A 16610-nucleotide genomic window follows, 5' to 3' on the forward strand; every position below is an offset into this window, starting at 1 on the left:
TATGAAAACAATGTAGGTTTTTTTTTCTACTTTTATATTACCAAAGCAAATCTCTCTTTAAATCCTTATAAAAGATGATATAATTCATTTATTTTTTAGAGAAATTATTTATTGAAATAAATTATATGGTTTTGAAAACCAAGGAAGCTGATCTAAAAATATACCCAGAGCGTTCACTATTCGGTGTTTTGTAAGTATTGACAAGTGCACACTAGAGAACAATATTAGTCTTTTCTAATTAAGCCCAAAACCAGATTCATGAGTCAGTCAAGCAGATGTGTCCCCTAAAATGCCCGATATAAAAAAACCACTAAGGCAGCTCTGACTTAATAAATTGTTAAAACTTCTAGAGCTTCCCAACTAATTGAAATCACATGGCCTAAGTCTCTGACATTTAAAGTCTTCAGAAAATATAGTACTGAAAAAAATAAAATAAAATGCAAAAAAAAAAAAATAAAGTCTTTAGAAAATATAAATAGAAAAAGAAAATCTGCTTTTCTTCAAGCAAATAAAGAACTCATTTTGGATTATTACAGAGTATGTGTGTGTGTGTGATGTGTGCATATATGTCACACGTGCACAAGTATGTTGGCCTGTGTGCATGGATGGCCCGAAGGATGACACGTATGATTCACTCAACCTAAATGTTTCTGTCTGTTGCCACTAAGTCTTGCCTCTGTGTTCTCTTCAGATTGAACAGAGACTCGCCCAGGCACAGAACTTGACTCAGGGCTGGGGAGAGATCAAGCACATGAAGGCTGAGCTTTGGATTTACCTCCAGGATGCAGATCAGCAGCTCCAGAATTTGAAGAGGAGACACTCAGAACTTGAGCTCAACATTGCACAGAACATGGTTTCCCAAGTGAAGGTAGGAATTAAGGGGTCTCCAGAGGAGATGAAGGGGACTACGACCGGAGTGTGGCCGCCGATCCTTCCACATCAGTATAGCTATGTAAGGAATGAGATTGAATCAGAGCCACCTTCACTGGGTGCCAGGAAAGGACAGATGAGAAAGTTAACATTCACGTATTTTCTTGGAGCTCCAAGGAGCTGCTTGGATCAAAGGACATTCACTCTGTAGTTTGTTTCTGAACGAAGGAATTGTGGTTTAGCCTACAGAGCAAGAAGACGTTTTCATTAAACAAACACGAAGCCTTTTTATTTACCAAGTTTTCATCACAATATTGCTAAAGCTGTAGAACTATAAATATCAATTAATTAAATCTAACTAAGCTGTAAAATTATATTAATATATCATTTTAAATATAATAAAAATAGAATTTATATTATATATTTACACACAGTTTAAATGTAATAGAAAATTATTTAAATTATATTAACTTGATTGGAAGTTGTACCAGATTTTTAACAAACTTCAAGATTTGTTTTTTGCCGTGATAGTGAGCCAGTATATTTTCTACTGGAATATAGTTCACATATCCAGAAAAAAGAATAGAGATAAATTAGATTTTTTTTCCTCAAAAGAGAAATGAACTTTAAACATTTTTAGAAAACTAGGGCAATATTTTAAGATACTACCTTTTTTTTTTTCTTACTCACTATAGTATTGTTTCACATTTATCAGTTTTCTTTATGTTTTTCAAAGTATAGGAAGTAAAGGAAAATATAGTTACCCTTTGATTCTTAGATGCCTAAAAACATGTATTCATAAAGAGGTATGATTTTTAGACTTTCTCTTTGTCCCTCATGACCCATTCATTATAGAGTGTTCAGATACCTGAAGTATTTGGAAGTATTGTGTCTATGTCTCTGTATTTATTGGATGGGGGCATGGGGGATGGTTATGACACATCATTTATGTTGTGGTTGTTGTTTTCCTTCAGGATTTTGTTAAGAAGCTACAGTGCAAACAGGCATCCGTGACCGCTATTACAGAAAGAGTGAATAAGTTAACCAAGAATCAGGAGTCTCCTGAACACAAGGAAATAAGTCACTTAAATGACCAGTGGTTAGATCTGTGTCATCAGTCTAACAACCTGTGCTTGCAAAGGGAAGAGGATCTTCAGAGAACAAGAGATTACCATGACTGTATGAATGTTGTCGAAGTGTTCTTAGAAAAATTTACTACAGAATGGGATAACTTAGCCAGGTAACAGCAATTCTCCAGTGGCTCACCAAAATGCTAAGCCAGAAATTTCCTCATTTTTGTAAAAATCAAAAATGTACATCTTAAACATCGTATTGTCTATCATGACAAATACTGATAAAACATTATTAAGAATCTAATGCCGTACGGTTGCAGAGTCATGGGTTCTTTTGCTCACTATTAACTTAACCAGTGAGTAGAAGGAAAATGCTTGAAAACAGTACCATTTCCCCTATGAGCTTAAGGGATATTCCAAAGACTGTTACACTGTAACCTCAAAGAATATCCCAACAGCATTTCTAGTTTTGTTTAATTATCAGTTATAAGACTATCATCTAATCAACTTACAAAATAAATCCTTCTCGAGTCTATGTATACTATAGGTTTCTTGCCAATTCTGTAATGTAGTATATTCTATCTAATTCAGTCAAATTGTCTTGTATTTGTGGAATTCTAGAAATTAGTGAACAATCCAAATTCAATTAATGTACTTCATTTGTGATTTTGTGGCAATTGAACCCCTCAGCTTATTGTTTGGAGAGGATTTCTTCACCACATATACTGGGTCATTATATGGAGATGTTTTCTATATCTCTGATCACTATAATTGTTAAAATCTACACTTCTTCTGCCTAGATTTACCAATTTATAAAAATTAAAACTTGAAATACTAGATGTAATTAAACAATAGTGGTGTTTTTGAAAGGAGGTGCTCTGGTTTCTGATTTGTTTCCTTTTCTTCGTTGCTCAGCATTCTACTAGTCTTTGGAATAAATCCAGTCAATACTAGCAAAAACCTGTATTTTGGGTTTACAGGAGGGACCTCCATCCGGTTGGTCCACAGACACCCGAGAATAAGGCTTAAACAGATCTCATCACACTACCTCTCAAGCCTGTTCCTCATACTTCAGAAATGATCATTTTGTAATTAAAAGAAACTTCTAGGATTCCTTTTTCTCATGTGTGTTTTATAGTCAAAGGGTTGAGAATTCTTTGCATTTTACACTTACTTTTAAAGATTTCTGATGATACGCAAAAAAATATCTCAGTATACAGATGAGTGTCTGTTAAAGTCATCGGCTATATCTCACAGATAAATTAGTGCTGTATTGTTTATTGGAGCTTCTTCTCATAGGAGAGTGCATAGCTCGCAAATAACTTAAGAATTTCTTTAAGAATGCAGTAGATCAGTTCTTGTCAAAATTTAGTATTTACATGAATCAGCCAAGGATGTTGTTAATATGCAGGTCATGCTCAGTTGATAAGAGCCAGAGGAGGAGGCTAGAAGTTCATGTCAGTTGTGATGGGAGGGCAGCATTAGCCAGAAGAAAAAGCACAGAGAAGTATCAAAGCATCTTATTTTGGTTCAGCTTTGATACAGAAATATATGGGTCCATAATGATCACAGAACCTCTTCAGTAAACCATGAATTAAGCTACTGAAAGCTTAGAGCATTCACTTTAAGAAAACGTTGAAGTGCAATTTTAACATGGCATGAACAGACATAGATATTAACTGAAGCTAATTTATTTTTATACCTTTTGATGTATTTATAGATCCGATGCAGAGAGTACAGCTGTCCATCTAGAAGCTTTGAAAAAGTTAGCCCTAGCACTGCAGGAGAGAAAGCAGGCTATCGAGGATCTAAAAGATCAAAAGCAAAAACTGATAGAACACCTGAACTTAGATGACAAAGAATTAGTCAAAGAGCAGACCAGTCACCTTGAACAACGTTGGTTTCAGCTCGAGGACCTTGTGAAAAGGAAAATCCAAGTGTCCGTCACCAACCTGGAGGAGTTGAATGTGGTGCGGTCCAGGTTTCAGGAGCTGATGGAGTGGGCAGAAGAACAACAGCCCAACATGGCGGAGGCCCTGAAGCAGAGCCCCCCGCCGGATGCGGCTCAGCACCTCCTCCTGGATCACCTCAGCATTTGCAGTGAACTCGAGGCCAAACAGATGCTCCTGAAATCACTCATAAAGGACGCGGACAGGGTGATGGCTGATCTTGGGCTAAATGAGCGGCAGATAATCCAGAAGGCGCTCTCTGAGGCACAGAGACACGTGAATTGTCTCAGCGACTTAGTGGGCCAGCGGCGAAAGTACTTAAACAAGGCCTTGTCCGAAAAAACCCAGTTCCTCATGGCGGTGTTCCAGGCGACCAGCCAGATTCAGCAACACGAGCGAAAGATAATGTTCCGTGAGCACATCTGCCTGTTACCCGACGATGTGAGCAAACAAGTTAAGACCTGTAAGAGTGCGCAAGCCAGCCTCAAGACTTACCAGAACGAAGTCACCGGACTTTGGGCTCAAGGTCGTGAATTAATGAAAGGGGTCCCAGAGCAGGAAAAGAGTGAAGTACTCAGTAAGCTTCAGGAATTGCAGAGCGTCTACGACACTGTTTTACAAAAGTGTAGCCATCGGCTACAAGAATTAGAGAAAAATTTAGTTTCTAGGAAGCATTTTAAGGAAGATTTTGATAAGGCTTGTCACTGGCTAAAACAAGCAGATATTGTCACGTTTCCTGAAATCAACCTAATGAATGAGAGCCCTGAGCTGCATACACAGCTGGCCAAATACCAACACATTCTTGAACAATCTCCAGAGTATGAGACTCTCCTGCTTACCCTACAGAGAACTGGGCAGGCCATGTTGCCATCGCTGAATGAAGTCGATCATTCCTACCTCAATGAAAAGCTAAATGCTCTGCCCCTGCAATTTAATGTAGTTGTCGCCTTGGCTAAAGACAAGTTCTATAAAGTCCAAGAAGCAATTCTTGCTCGGAAAGAGTACGGCTCCTTGATCGAGTTGACGACCCAGTCTCTGAGTGAACTTGAAGACCAATTCTTAAAGATGAGCAAAGTCCCCACGGACCTGAGGGCCGAAGAGGCTCTGTCTCTTCAGGACGGTTACAGAGCCCTTCTGGGAGAGGTGGCAGGCCTCGGGGAAGCCGTGGATGAACTGAACCAGAAGAAAGAAACTTTTAGAAGCACAGGTCAGCCGTGGCAGCCAGACAAGATGCTGCACCTCGTCACCTTGTACCACAGGCTGAAGCGACAAACAGAGCAAAGGGTCACCTTCCTGGAAGATACCACCAGTGCTTACCAAGAGCACGAAAAGATGTGCCACCAGCTAGAAAAACAACTAGAGGCTGTGAAAACAGAGCAGTCCAGAGTGAACGAGGAGACCCTTCCCGCAGAGGAGAAGCTCAAAAAGTTCCACTCCCTGGCAGGAAATCTTCAGGATCTGGGAATTGTCCTAAAACGAGTGACCGTGCAGCTTGAAGATCTGGTCCCCCACCTCGATCCCTTGGCTCATGAGAAAGCCAAGCAGCAGATCCAGTCCTGGCAAGAGGAGTTGAAACGGTTGACTTCTGCCATCGGGGCAACGGTGACAGAGTGTGAGAGCCGCATGGTACAGAGCATAGACTTCCAGACGGAGCTGAGCCGCTCCCTGGACTGGCTGAGGAGCGTGAAGGCAGAGCTCCGTGGGCCGGTGTGCCTGGACCTGCGCCTGCAGGACATCCAGGAGGAGATCAGAAAGATCCAGATTCATCAGGAGGAGGTACAGTCCAGCCTGAGAATACTGAACGCCCTGAGTAACAGGGAGAAGGAGAAATTCGCGAAAGCCAAAGAGCTGATTTCTGCCGATTTACAGCACACCCTTGCTGAGCTCTCAGAGCTGGACGGAGACGTTCAGGAAGCTCTACGCACCAGACAGGTCGGGACGCCAGGGCTTCTCTTTTCTTTTTTCCGCTCTTCGTATTTGTAAACAGTTGTGAGAAATTCCTTGGGTTTTCTTTTTGGTTACAGTTGCTTCATTCAGTATTTTTCTTTTTCTTTTCTTTTTTTCTTTTTTTAAGAAAGAGAGAGAGGAGATAGGGATGGAGGAGTTGCAGGAAGGGAGGGAGGGAGAGAATCTCAAGCAGATTCCACGCCCAGTGCAGAGCCTGATGCAGGGCTCAATCTCACGACCCTGGGATCATGACCTGAGTGGAAAGCAAGAATTGAACCTTGAGCCACCCAGACGCCTCTGTATTTCTTTTCTGATGCTACATGGAATCATCTTTAGTATCTTTATTGCATGATACATGGTATTAATCTCATACAGTCCACATTTTGATTTTTCCTTCGTTGGAACACAGTAATACCTCAGTTCTCTCCCACCTTCGGGAGAGATAGCACATGATAGCACTAATATAGTCAGGACCCCACATGAATGCATTAATACTAAAATTGATTAATTAGCGATGTATAAATTAGTGGTGCCCTTTTTAAACCAAGTGAAGCCTGGCATTTCTTAGGTTAGCGCTGGAGGAAGAGCCTGTAAAGGAGGCCTTGCGGACAGGATGCCGTCCTGACCTGACGCCGAGCCACGTTCCCCGGGGGATGCCTATCAGCTGCCCCGCCTCTCTGTCCTCTCCTCCTCTTCTCTTGCACCCCTGCAGCATGGCAGAAGCAAGACTGTCAGATTCGTTCATGCCTTGACCTGGGGAGAACTTCCCAGCTTGACGACCTGATTGCAGCCTGTTCTGAGGCTTGTGAGTTCTGCGTGTTCAAAAATAAGAGATCTAATAGTGCCCAAGGGGTTCACTTACTTATCCTTTGGGCTCTTTTTTTCCACATCTCTCCTCCGTCCCCGGTTCTATGGGATTTCAACCAGCCATTTAAGTGAAAGAGAGTTATCGTAAGGATAACATCGCAGCTAAAGCTTTGGAGTAAGGCACACGGGAGTTTTAATCTCGGTGATTTGACCTGGGGCAAATGACTTTCCTCTTTTAAATCTCTACTTCTGCTCTATGGAAGAAAGATAGTAATATTTCCTCCTCAGATTTGTGTTCTCAGTGTAGGGCCTGATGGAGATGGAAGTAGTGCCTGATGAATCCTAGCTATCATTTAATTTTATTTTCCACAGAGATTAAGGTTAACACCAAATAATAAATCTTTTTTTAGTCTGAACATTTGGGAAAAATCTTGGGAAACTTCATCAGCTGAAGTTCTGACTTCTCAGACTATAGTCTATTTAGTATACCTTACATTTGCTGGTCGATTCAAGGTCACTGTTAAAAGTTGTTTTTTGTTTTTTTTTGTTTTGTTTTGTTTTGTTTTATTTTGTTTTTTAATTTCCCTGTACCATAAAGTATTTACCCTAGAGTGAAGAATCAGGACAGAAGTTACCTGGAACTGTCATCTGTCCTGTTAGCTTGTTTCTTTTGATTTTTTTATTTTGGAACCAAAATCTTGCATCTGTTAAGGTGTCCCTACTTCGGGCATCTTGTGATTGATGGTCTTATTGATTGTCTTGGCCCCAGTGACTGAAGGTTGTGGTTCCCAGGGCGTCACTCACCTCCATCACTGATTCTGCACTTGGCCACCCATATTCTTTCCTTATTAAGTGCTTTCCTTATTAAGTGTTCCTTAATAAGTTCCTTATTCTTGCCTGTATTTTCTACATGTGCTCGCACAGTGATGGCTTGTCTTGTCCAGTCCCTGCTGCCCAGTTATAATCTTCCCTTTCCTTCTGGATTTGAATGGATTTTACTTTATGGGGTCATCTTTCCATTCTTAAATTTTCTGTTTTAGTCTCTGTTCAAGGCTTAGGGACTACTAGTTCACTTCCAGAAATTGCTATTTACTCTGGCAAATGCCAGTTGAGAAGTTTGGGGTTGTTATACTTCCTATCTCCCACTCCCATCTTTATTGAGGGTTAACTGACAAACAAAATTCTAAGGTATTTAAAGCATACAATGTAATGGTTTGATATACGTAAACACTGTGAAAGGATTTCTCCCATTGAGTGAATTAATACACCCATCACCTCACATTTTTTGTTTTGGTGAGAACATTTAATTTTTCATGTCTTAGCAAATTTCAATTATACAATATAGTATTATTAACAATAGTCATCATGTTGCACATTAGATCCTCAGGCTTTATTCAACTTAAAACTAAAAATTTGTACCATTTTACCAACCTCCCCCATCCCCCACAGCAACCACTAATTTGCTTAGTTTCTGTGATTTCATTTTTTTTTCCTTCAGATTCCATATGTAAGTGAGACCATGTGGTATTTGTCTCTCTATGGCTTATTTTACTTAGCATCATATCCTCCAGGTTCGGTGCACCTGGGTGGCTTAGTGGGTTAAGCCTCTGCCTTCGGCTCAGGTGATGATTTCAGGGTCCTGCGTTGTATAAGTTTTTTATGTATTTCGGATATTAATCCCTAATTGGATATATCATTTGTGAATATCTTCCATTCAGTAGGTTACCTTTTTGTTGATGGTTTCCTTTGTTCTGCAAACGATTTTCATGCTGTTGCCATTCCAATAGTTCATTTTTGTTTTTGTGTCCTTTGCCTGAGGAGCCATATCTAGAAAAATGTTGCTAAGGCCAATGTCAAAGAAATTACTGCCTATGTTTTTTTCTAGGACTTAATGGTTTTAGGTCTCACATTTACGTTTCTAATCCATTCTGAGTTTATTTTTGTAGACTGTATTTTCTTTAACCATTCAACTGTGGATAAACGCTTAGGGTGTTTCCATACATTGACTAGTGAAAAATGCTGCTACAACTGTGGGAGTACAGATATCTTTTCAAAATAATGATTTCATTTATCCTTTGGGCTAATACCCAGAAGTGGGATTGCTATATTCTACGGTGGTTCTATTTTTAATTTCTTTAGGAACTTCCATCCTGCTTTCCATAGTGGCTATGACAGTTTGCATTCCCACTGGCGTTATACTCCAACCCACTGAGACATTATTTTACGTTGGTAAATATTCAGCCTCTCCTATTTGCAAAGCATTATATATTTATTTTTAAAAGCGAGAGAGCAAAGCTTCAGAAATAGTGAAGATCCCACCAAAAGATTGCTATTCTATTTCTATTTCTGTCTAGGTTTATTTATTTTAATGCCATAATAAAATCATAATAAGAATAGCAGAAGGAAAAGTAAAAGATAATGGTGAATTGCGCCTCAAAAAATTCCACCGACTTATCAGTTCCCTTATACACATATATCCACGTGACTGAGGACTGGAAAAGAAGCGGGAAAAAAATTCTACTATTTCTAATGAATACATTGCAACTGAGAGTTGATTGTGTTTGCAATTACTGTTTTTCAGGCTGTGTTAACTCAAATATATAGTCAATGTCAAAGGTACTATCAGGTATCTCAAGCAGCTAGCGACTGGCTGGAGGACGCTCATGAAATGCTACAACTAGCAGGCAATGGCCTAGATGTGGAGAGTGCAGAGGAGAATCTCAAAAGCCACAAGGAATTTTTTAGCACAGAAGATCAGTTCCACAGCCATCTGGAGGAGCTCCAAGGCCTGGTAGCCAGCTTGGACCCACTCATCAAGCCAACTGGAAAGGAGGACCTAGCACAGAAAATGGCTTCCCTGGAAGAGAAGAGCCAGAGGATAATGCAGGACTCGCATGTCCAGTTGGATCTCTTGCAGAGGTATTAGAGTTGTTTTAGTTTTTCTATTTCAGGGAAATGAATTTTCACCTGGAAAAGAGGAATATGGCAATGATGTACATTAGCACATAAATTCATTCTTCTCTCTTAAGTATCATTAGTCATACTGACATCAGAGCTCTGCACAGAAATGTGTGATTTTGTGTTGTTTATTGGCTTTTATTTGACTTTTTCAAGATGTTCAGCCCAGTGGCAGGATTATCAAAAAGCAAGGGAAGAGGTTATCGAACTGATGAATGATGCAGAAAAGAAATTGTCTGAGTTTTCTTTATCGAAGACTTCTTCCAGTCATGAAGCAGAAGGAAAATTGTCAGAACACAAGGTTAGTTTTTGGTTGTTGTTTTAAATATACTTTCATTGTAATTGTAATGGGTCTTTGTCATCTGAGAGTTCCAGACAGGTCAGTCAGTAAGTCTTCATTTCCACCTGGATGCGTTTATTTTTTATTTATTTATTTTTTAAGATTTTATTTATTTATTTCTCAGAGAGAGCACGCACAAGAAGGCAGAGAGGCAGGCAGAGGCAGAAAGGGAAGCAGGCTCTCTGCTGAGGAAGGCGCCCGATACGGGACTCGATTCCAGGACCCTAAGATCATGAGCTGAGCTGAAGGCAGATACTTAACTTAACCAACAGAACCAACCAGGCATCCCACACTTGGATGCATTTAACTACAAAAAGGATATTAAATGTGAAACGGATACATTTAGTCACATTTCGCAGCAGTGTGAACTTAATTAAATGCTATCACCTTTTTAGGATTCCTGTTGAAATGCACAGCTAGTTTCACAAAAAGCCGGAGAAATTTGCTTCTGATAAGATATGACACTTAATAAATTTCAGTAAAAGTGTCCTGGTAATAACTTCAATAAATTCAAATAATATTCAGATACTAATAATTGAGTCTCACTCATACATCACAGCAATATATGGTAGAATGTAACATATTTAAATATCAAATTCAGTGCATTTATATTTTCTGCCCCTTTGAAATTGAGAAAATGTTATCTCAAGTCACAAATAAACATTTCTTTTTAATAAATAAAATTTCAGTAAAGACATAAATATACCTTATCTCCTTTAAAGATTCAAGCCTAAGCCAATTAAAAATTAAGTGTAGGGGTGCCTGCGTGGCTCAGTGGGTTAGGGCCTCTGCCTTCAGCTCAGGTCATGATCTCAGGGTCCTGGGATCGAGCCCCACATGGGGCTCTCTGCTCAGTGGGGAGCCTGCTTCCTCCTCTCTCTGCCTGCCTCTCTGCCTACTTGTGATCTCTCTCTGTGTCGAATAAAGAAATGTTAAAAAATCTTTAAAAAATTAAGTGTAAAAGTAAGAGTTACCAGAGGAAAATAAAAATAGGTAGGAACATTTCCTTTTGCAGGTTATTTTGGGCTTTCTGGAAATCCATAGGACTTTTGAAACATCAGTCTCTCCTCATAACCATTTTTGTCCTCTTTCTGTCTCAGTCTTTAGTGTCACTAGTTAACTCTTTCCACGAGAAAGTTGTGGCCCTTGAGGATAAAACTTCACAACTGGAAACAACTGGAAATGATGCAAGCAAAGCAGCCATAAGCAGGTCGATGACTACCGTATGGCAGCGCTGGACACGTCTCCGTGCGGTGGCTCAGGACCAGGAGAAGATACTGGAAGATGCTGTAGAGGAGTGGAAGAGCTTTAACAGTAAGGTAATTTCCACGAGTGACGGGCTCAAAGAACGGTTTCCTTGCTGAAAACAATGTATTTTGAAAAGCACTTTTTGTTCCCTTTTAGAAAGTGGCTTCCTGTAAAGCAACAAGCCTTTCTTTTTTTAAGTCTCTATTTCAGTGACATGAAAGCCAAATTATGAAATGCAATGTGCAATTTAATCCCAAATCAGGGTCTGACTATTTTTTTTAAGATTCATTTTTTTTTAAGATTTATTTATTTTTAGGGAGAGAGAGAAAGAGAGAGCATGAGAACAGAGGGACGGGCAGAGGGAAAAGGAGTGACTCCCCACTGAGCACAGAGCCTGGCTCAGGGGCTCAATCCCACAACACTGAGATCATGACCTGAGCCAAAATCAAGAGTCAGACGCTCAACGGACTGAGCCACCGAGTCTCCTCAGGGTCTGATTATTTTAATGAGAAAACCAAGCAATGAATTTTGAAAGAATCCAAGCCCACTTTGCCCCATTCTCTACGCTCTTCATGAAATCATCTTACCCCCCTCCCCAAATGAATAAATAAGTCTTAAAGAAAAATAGGGCTGTGGGGTAGCCCAGTCAGTTAAGCACCTGAATCTTGGTTTGGGCTGAGGTCATGATCGCATGGGTCCTGAGACTGAGCTCCTAGGGGGGCTCCCCCACTCAGTGGGGGGGTCTGTCTGAGATTCTCTCCCTCTGCTCCTTCTGCCACTCTCACACACTCTTTCTCCAATAAACAAATAAATCTTTTTTTTTTTTTTTAATTTCTTACCTGGCCTTGAAAAAGTATAAAATATTTTCTTTTTTTAAAAAAAATTTTAATACTTTGTCTGCCATGAAAACGAGTGGGAATTTAACTCATTTTGAAAATCCTATATATTTTTTTAAATATTATTTATTTATTTGACAGAGAAAGAAATCACAAGTAGGCAGAAGTAGGCAGAGAGGCAGGCAGATAGAGAGAGAGAGGCAGGCTCCCTGCTGAGCAGAGAGCCCGATGTGGGGCTCCATCCCAGGACCCTGGGATCATGACCTGAGCTGAAGTCAGAGGCTTAACCCACTGAGCCACCCAGGTGCCCCCAAAATCCTATATTTAATTCCTTTTATCTTTTAAGTAGGCTTCAATGTTTTAAACCACAAATTCCTTAATGACTCAAAGGCACACATTCATGTTAACATAAATTTTGAAAAGAGTTTTTCTTTTATCTATTTAGTTTAAAAAAAAAAAAGCAACCTTTTCTCTGTTATGCCATCTGCAATTGCCCCATTATTTTGAGATTAAGTCTTAAAATGCAAAGATCTCTCTTTCATGTTAAGGAGATTGTTCATGTCTAGTCCTTGCAATTTAGAGTTCACGCCATCAACTTTAACGTGCTTCGATGCCTTAATGTCAAATATGGCATTTATTGGTATTGCTCTCTTTTTCATTTATTTTTGAGCTTCATAGTATATACATTTGTCATCAGGTTACAAAAGCCAGTGAAATGATTGATCAGCTGCAAGCTAAATTACCGGACAGTTCGGCAGAGAAAGCCTCCAAGGCAGAGCTCTTCGCTCTTCTTGACCATCATGAGACGCTCATTCTGGAGCTGGAGCAGCAGCACTTGGCCTTGGGCCTTCTGCGGCAGCAAGCACTGAGCATGCTCCAGGATGGGGCCACGCCGTCCCCCGGAGAGGAGCCATCCATCGTCCAGGAAATCACGGCCATGCAAGATCGGTGCCTGAAGTAAGCATACACTTGCTTTCATTCTCTGTTACTAACCTTGGCCGTGGCCCAAAGGGATAAGCATTGTAGTCGCGTCTGGGGAGGCTCCCATCATGCCGTCTTAAAAACATGGGGAACTGTTCCCTTCATCCCTACTTTTCATTTTTCTTAACTCTTCAAGTATTGATCTGGCAAATACATACCATTAGTATTTAGGAATACAGTAACGAGCCACACAGATTCAGTCTCCATCTTCATGAGGTTTACAGGCAAGCAGCAGAGACCGACAGCTCCGGAAGCATTTCAGCAGAGCGTGGCGGTAAGGGCATAGGCAGCAGAGGCAGCTACACTAGGAGAGGAATCAAGGAAGGCTTCCCTTCAGGACGGGTGCTTATGCTGAAGACTAGGCAGGACTGAGCTAGGCTGTGAAGAGGGAGGAGCGGTTAGCCAAGAGGGGAGTAGAGTGTAAGAGAGCTTGGATGTGATCCTGTCACTTTCAAGGAGCTGATGGGTGACAGGGCGATTCCTGAGAAATGAAGCTTGAAAGGTAAACACGTGAGAGCTATTGAGAACTTCGTTTTGATGAAGTTTGATAACTCATTGGTCAAACTGAAAGATCGGGAGATCAGAGCAAGGGTAATGTCAAAGTCCAGATAAATAATAGCTATTTCCTGATAGTGAACTTAGCGGAAAGAGAATGGTAGTCTTAATGATGTATAACCAGCCCGGTTCACTTACTGAGCCACAGGGAAGAGCCAGAGGGCAAAATGTCAGTAGATAATTTTATCCTGTATTAACTAATCCTTTATTCACCTCCTGTACCTATAAACAAATTCAGGATAATCTGACTTCACTTACTTACACTCTTCTGCCAAACCTTTGTCAGTTCAAATAAAAACTTACATTTTGGATGTTGAACATTATGAATTGCCAAATTCCAAAGCTTTATACTTTGTTTAGATACTGATGTCTAATAGTCACAAATATTCCAATTACACATTACCTTTAAATGCTGGTGATTCCGCACCATTTGAGTCCATTTCCAAAGAAGAAATGAATAAGCAAATGATCTCCAGTTACTTAAGAGAGGAAAATTCATTGTAATTTAGTGGCTTCAGAGTGTGTGAACTCTCAGTTTTCTGGGGATCATTCATTAACTTCACATTCTTCTGCTGTGCTTGGCTTAAGTGTTACTGAACATTCTCTCACTGGGAATCATCTTTACTTCCAGAAAAAAGATATGAAGCTTTACTCTCCTCATGTCTGTTTCTGATAAGAGGATGTCACGGGTAGGGACTAACTTTCATTTCAAGTCCTCTTCTGGTTTCTCCCGTTGCTGCTTCTGAAGCATACAGGACAAGGTGAAGCGTAACGGGAAGGCGGTAAAGCAGGAGTTCGAGGAGCGAGACGTTGTGGAGACTCAGATAAACTCAGTGAAATCCTGGATTCAGGAAACAAAGGAATATTTGGGGAACCCAACCATAGAAATAGAGGCTCAACTTGAAGAACTTCAGGTACCACGCTCTCCTAGTTCCCTATACCAATCATTTAAAAATGTCATCTTGATTTTAATGAGATATGTTTGTTTATTTTCAGTGAGTATTGAATTAAAATTTTTCAGAAATGCAATATATAGAAAGATTTTATTATTTTATATTATATAAACATATTTTTAATTTTATATTTATTTTATATTTACTATATATTTTATATTATTATTTTATTATATATTTATATTATATATTATGTTATTGTTTATTTATATTAATATTTTATATCATTAATGTTATTAAATATATTTTATTTTTATTATAGCATGTATTTTATTAATATTAAAATATTTTATATTATATATTATTTTATATTTATTATATATTTTATATTATCACCATATTTATATTTAAATATATTTTATATTATTATTTTATATATTTTATATTATTATTTTATATATTATATATTATATTATTATTTATGTATTATTATTTTATTATACAAAACAATTTTATTATTATTTCAAAGTATTTTCTCTTGTCCTGTATCAAGGGGACCTGCTTCTCCCCAGAGACTAAAGAAAGGCTTGAGTTTGTTTTTTTTAAAGATATTTCTCTAAATCCAAACATCATATATTGATGAACGATACATAGTCTTATCTCTGCATCCATAAAAATGAATTTCCTTATCAGGTTCCAGGAAGTTTCTAATTTTTTATCTTTTTTTTTTTTTTTTTTTTTCAGATTCTCCTAACGGAAGCCACAAATCACCGACAGAACATTGAGAAATTGACTGAAGAGCAGAAGAATAAGTACCTGGGTCTCTACTCCATCTTACCTTCTGAACTGTCCCTCCAGTTAGCCGAGGTGGCACTGGAATTGGGAACTATCCATGATCAGGTAAACCAAGAGGCACAAAGTATGCCTTTCCGTTCTTTCAGAGGCTCAGGACTCTTGTATGAGGGTTCTTGATTTTCACAGTCATGTCATCATGAAAACAGTTAAAAACACATCAGTATAAAACAATAATATTATATTAGAGGTCTTATTTGTTGGCAAAAAATATATCAGATGATCGCAGATATGAATAGTAATGTCATACAATTAAAAAGTAACTTATCTACTTAGACTTTCTCTAAATAAATGATTTAAAAATTTTTATAGCTATATTTCATGTATTCAACAAAAATGTTTTGAGTCTCAGGACCTGCCAGGTACTCTTCTAGCTCTTATTTCAGTTCAGCAAAATATGAGTTAAGTAGGTAAAGATATTTGAAAAAGGAAGGAAAATCAAAGTAAAAAAAAAAAAAAGAGGTAAAGCCAGGGAAGAAGTTATTACCCAAAATGCACATTGGTGGGTCCTATAAAATATTTCTAGAGGAAGGCCCTTCAAATAAACCCTAGCTTAAATGACCAAAGAAGGAAGTGACATATGAGCCAATTCATGTCTATAAATTTAAAATAAATCTTTTTTTTTAAACAAAGCGTTGCATAATCAGTATTAGCACTGAGATCAGAGGGAGAGTTCTATCTTAGGTCCCAAAAAGAGAACATGCTTTCACATAGTGAAAATAGCTTTAGTAGCATCTGTAAGGACTCATAATAGCTTTTTAAGACCTCCCCGGTGACATAATGCTAAAGTACAGTTAAGTTGAAAGCAGTCCATAGGGGACAAAGACAATATATACCACTAATTCTAAAGTGCTACATGAAATGGAAAATGGTGTCACATTGTAGCAATTATAAAATTCACACAAGTGCACTGAATTTTTTGGACCCTCCAATGTATAGTGCAAAGTGTTTTAAAAACTTCTTCAAAATCCAATGCTACTACATCATGGTATTGACCTAAACTAAAATGTTATTTTCTATTTTAAATATTTAATTGGCCTCTTTGGTTTTTCTTCTTAGACATTGGAAGGTCTACTGGGAAGGATGACTTGGCAAGTTCAGATCTTAAAAATTTTTCTTTTTCTCTCGATAAATTTCTCTGTTAGAGTTACTCTCATGCATCTCACTTATGTTGGCACTCAACTCAAAATAATGAAGGCCAAAGAAGTATTCTTTTTTTTTTTTACGTTTATTTATTTATGTGAGAGAGAGAGAGAGAACAAGTGTAAGCAGGGGGAGGGGAGGAGGAACACAGGGAGAGA

At 38.8% G+C, this 16610-nt stretch overlaps 1 protein-coding gene across 26 annotated transcripts in view; it reads left to right on the forward strand.

The window, feature by feature from the left end:
• The window catches only part of SYNE1 (spectrin repeat containing nuclear envelope protein 1), a 464577-nt gene that overhangs the window by 268997 nt on the left and 178970 nt on the right, over positions 1–16610 (forward strand). For all 26 annotated transcript variants that reach the window (XM_082730051.1, XM_082730052.1, XM_082730041.1 and 23 more), the window contains 9 exons: positions 692–868; positions 1845–2110; positions 3664–5824; positions 9228–9565; positions 9761–9905; positions 11045–11263; positions 12726–12985; positions 14313–14478; positions 15202–15357. In XM_082730051.1, coding sequence (XP_082586177.1) covers positions 692–868; positions 1845–2110; positions 3664–5824; positions 9228–9565; positions 9761–9905; positions 11045–11263; positions 12726–12985; positions 14313–14478; positions 15202–15357 — 3888 coding nt within the window. The remainder of the gene's footprint in view (positions 1–691; positions 869–1844; positions 2111–3663; positions 5825–9227; positions 9566–9760; positions 9906–11044; positions 11264–12725; positions 12986–14312; positions 14479–15201; positions 15358–16610) is intronic.

This window comes from Mustela nivalis, assembly GCF_964662115.1.
Source record: "Mustela nivalis genome assembly, chromosome: 5".
NCBI classification, from domain to species: Eukaryota; Metazoa; Chordata; class Mammalia; order Carnivora; family Mustelidae; genus Mustela; species Mustela nivalis.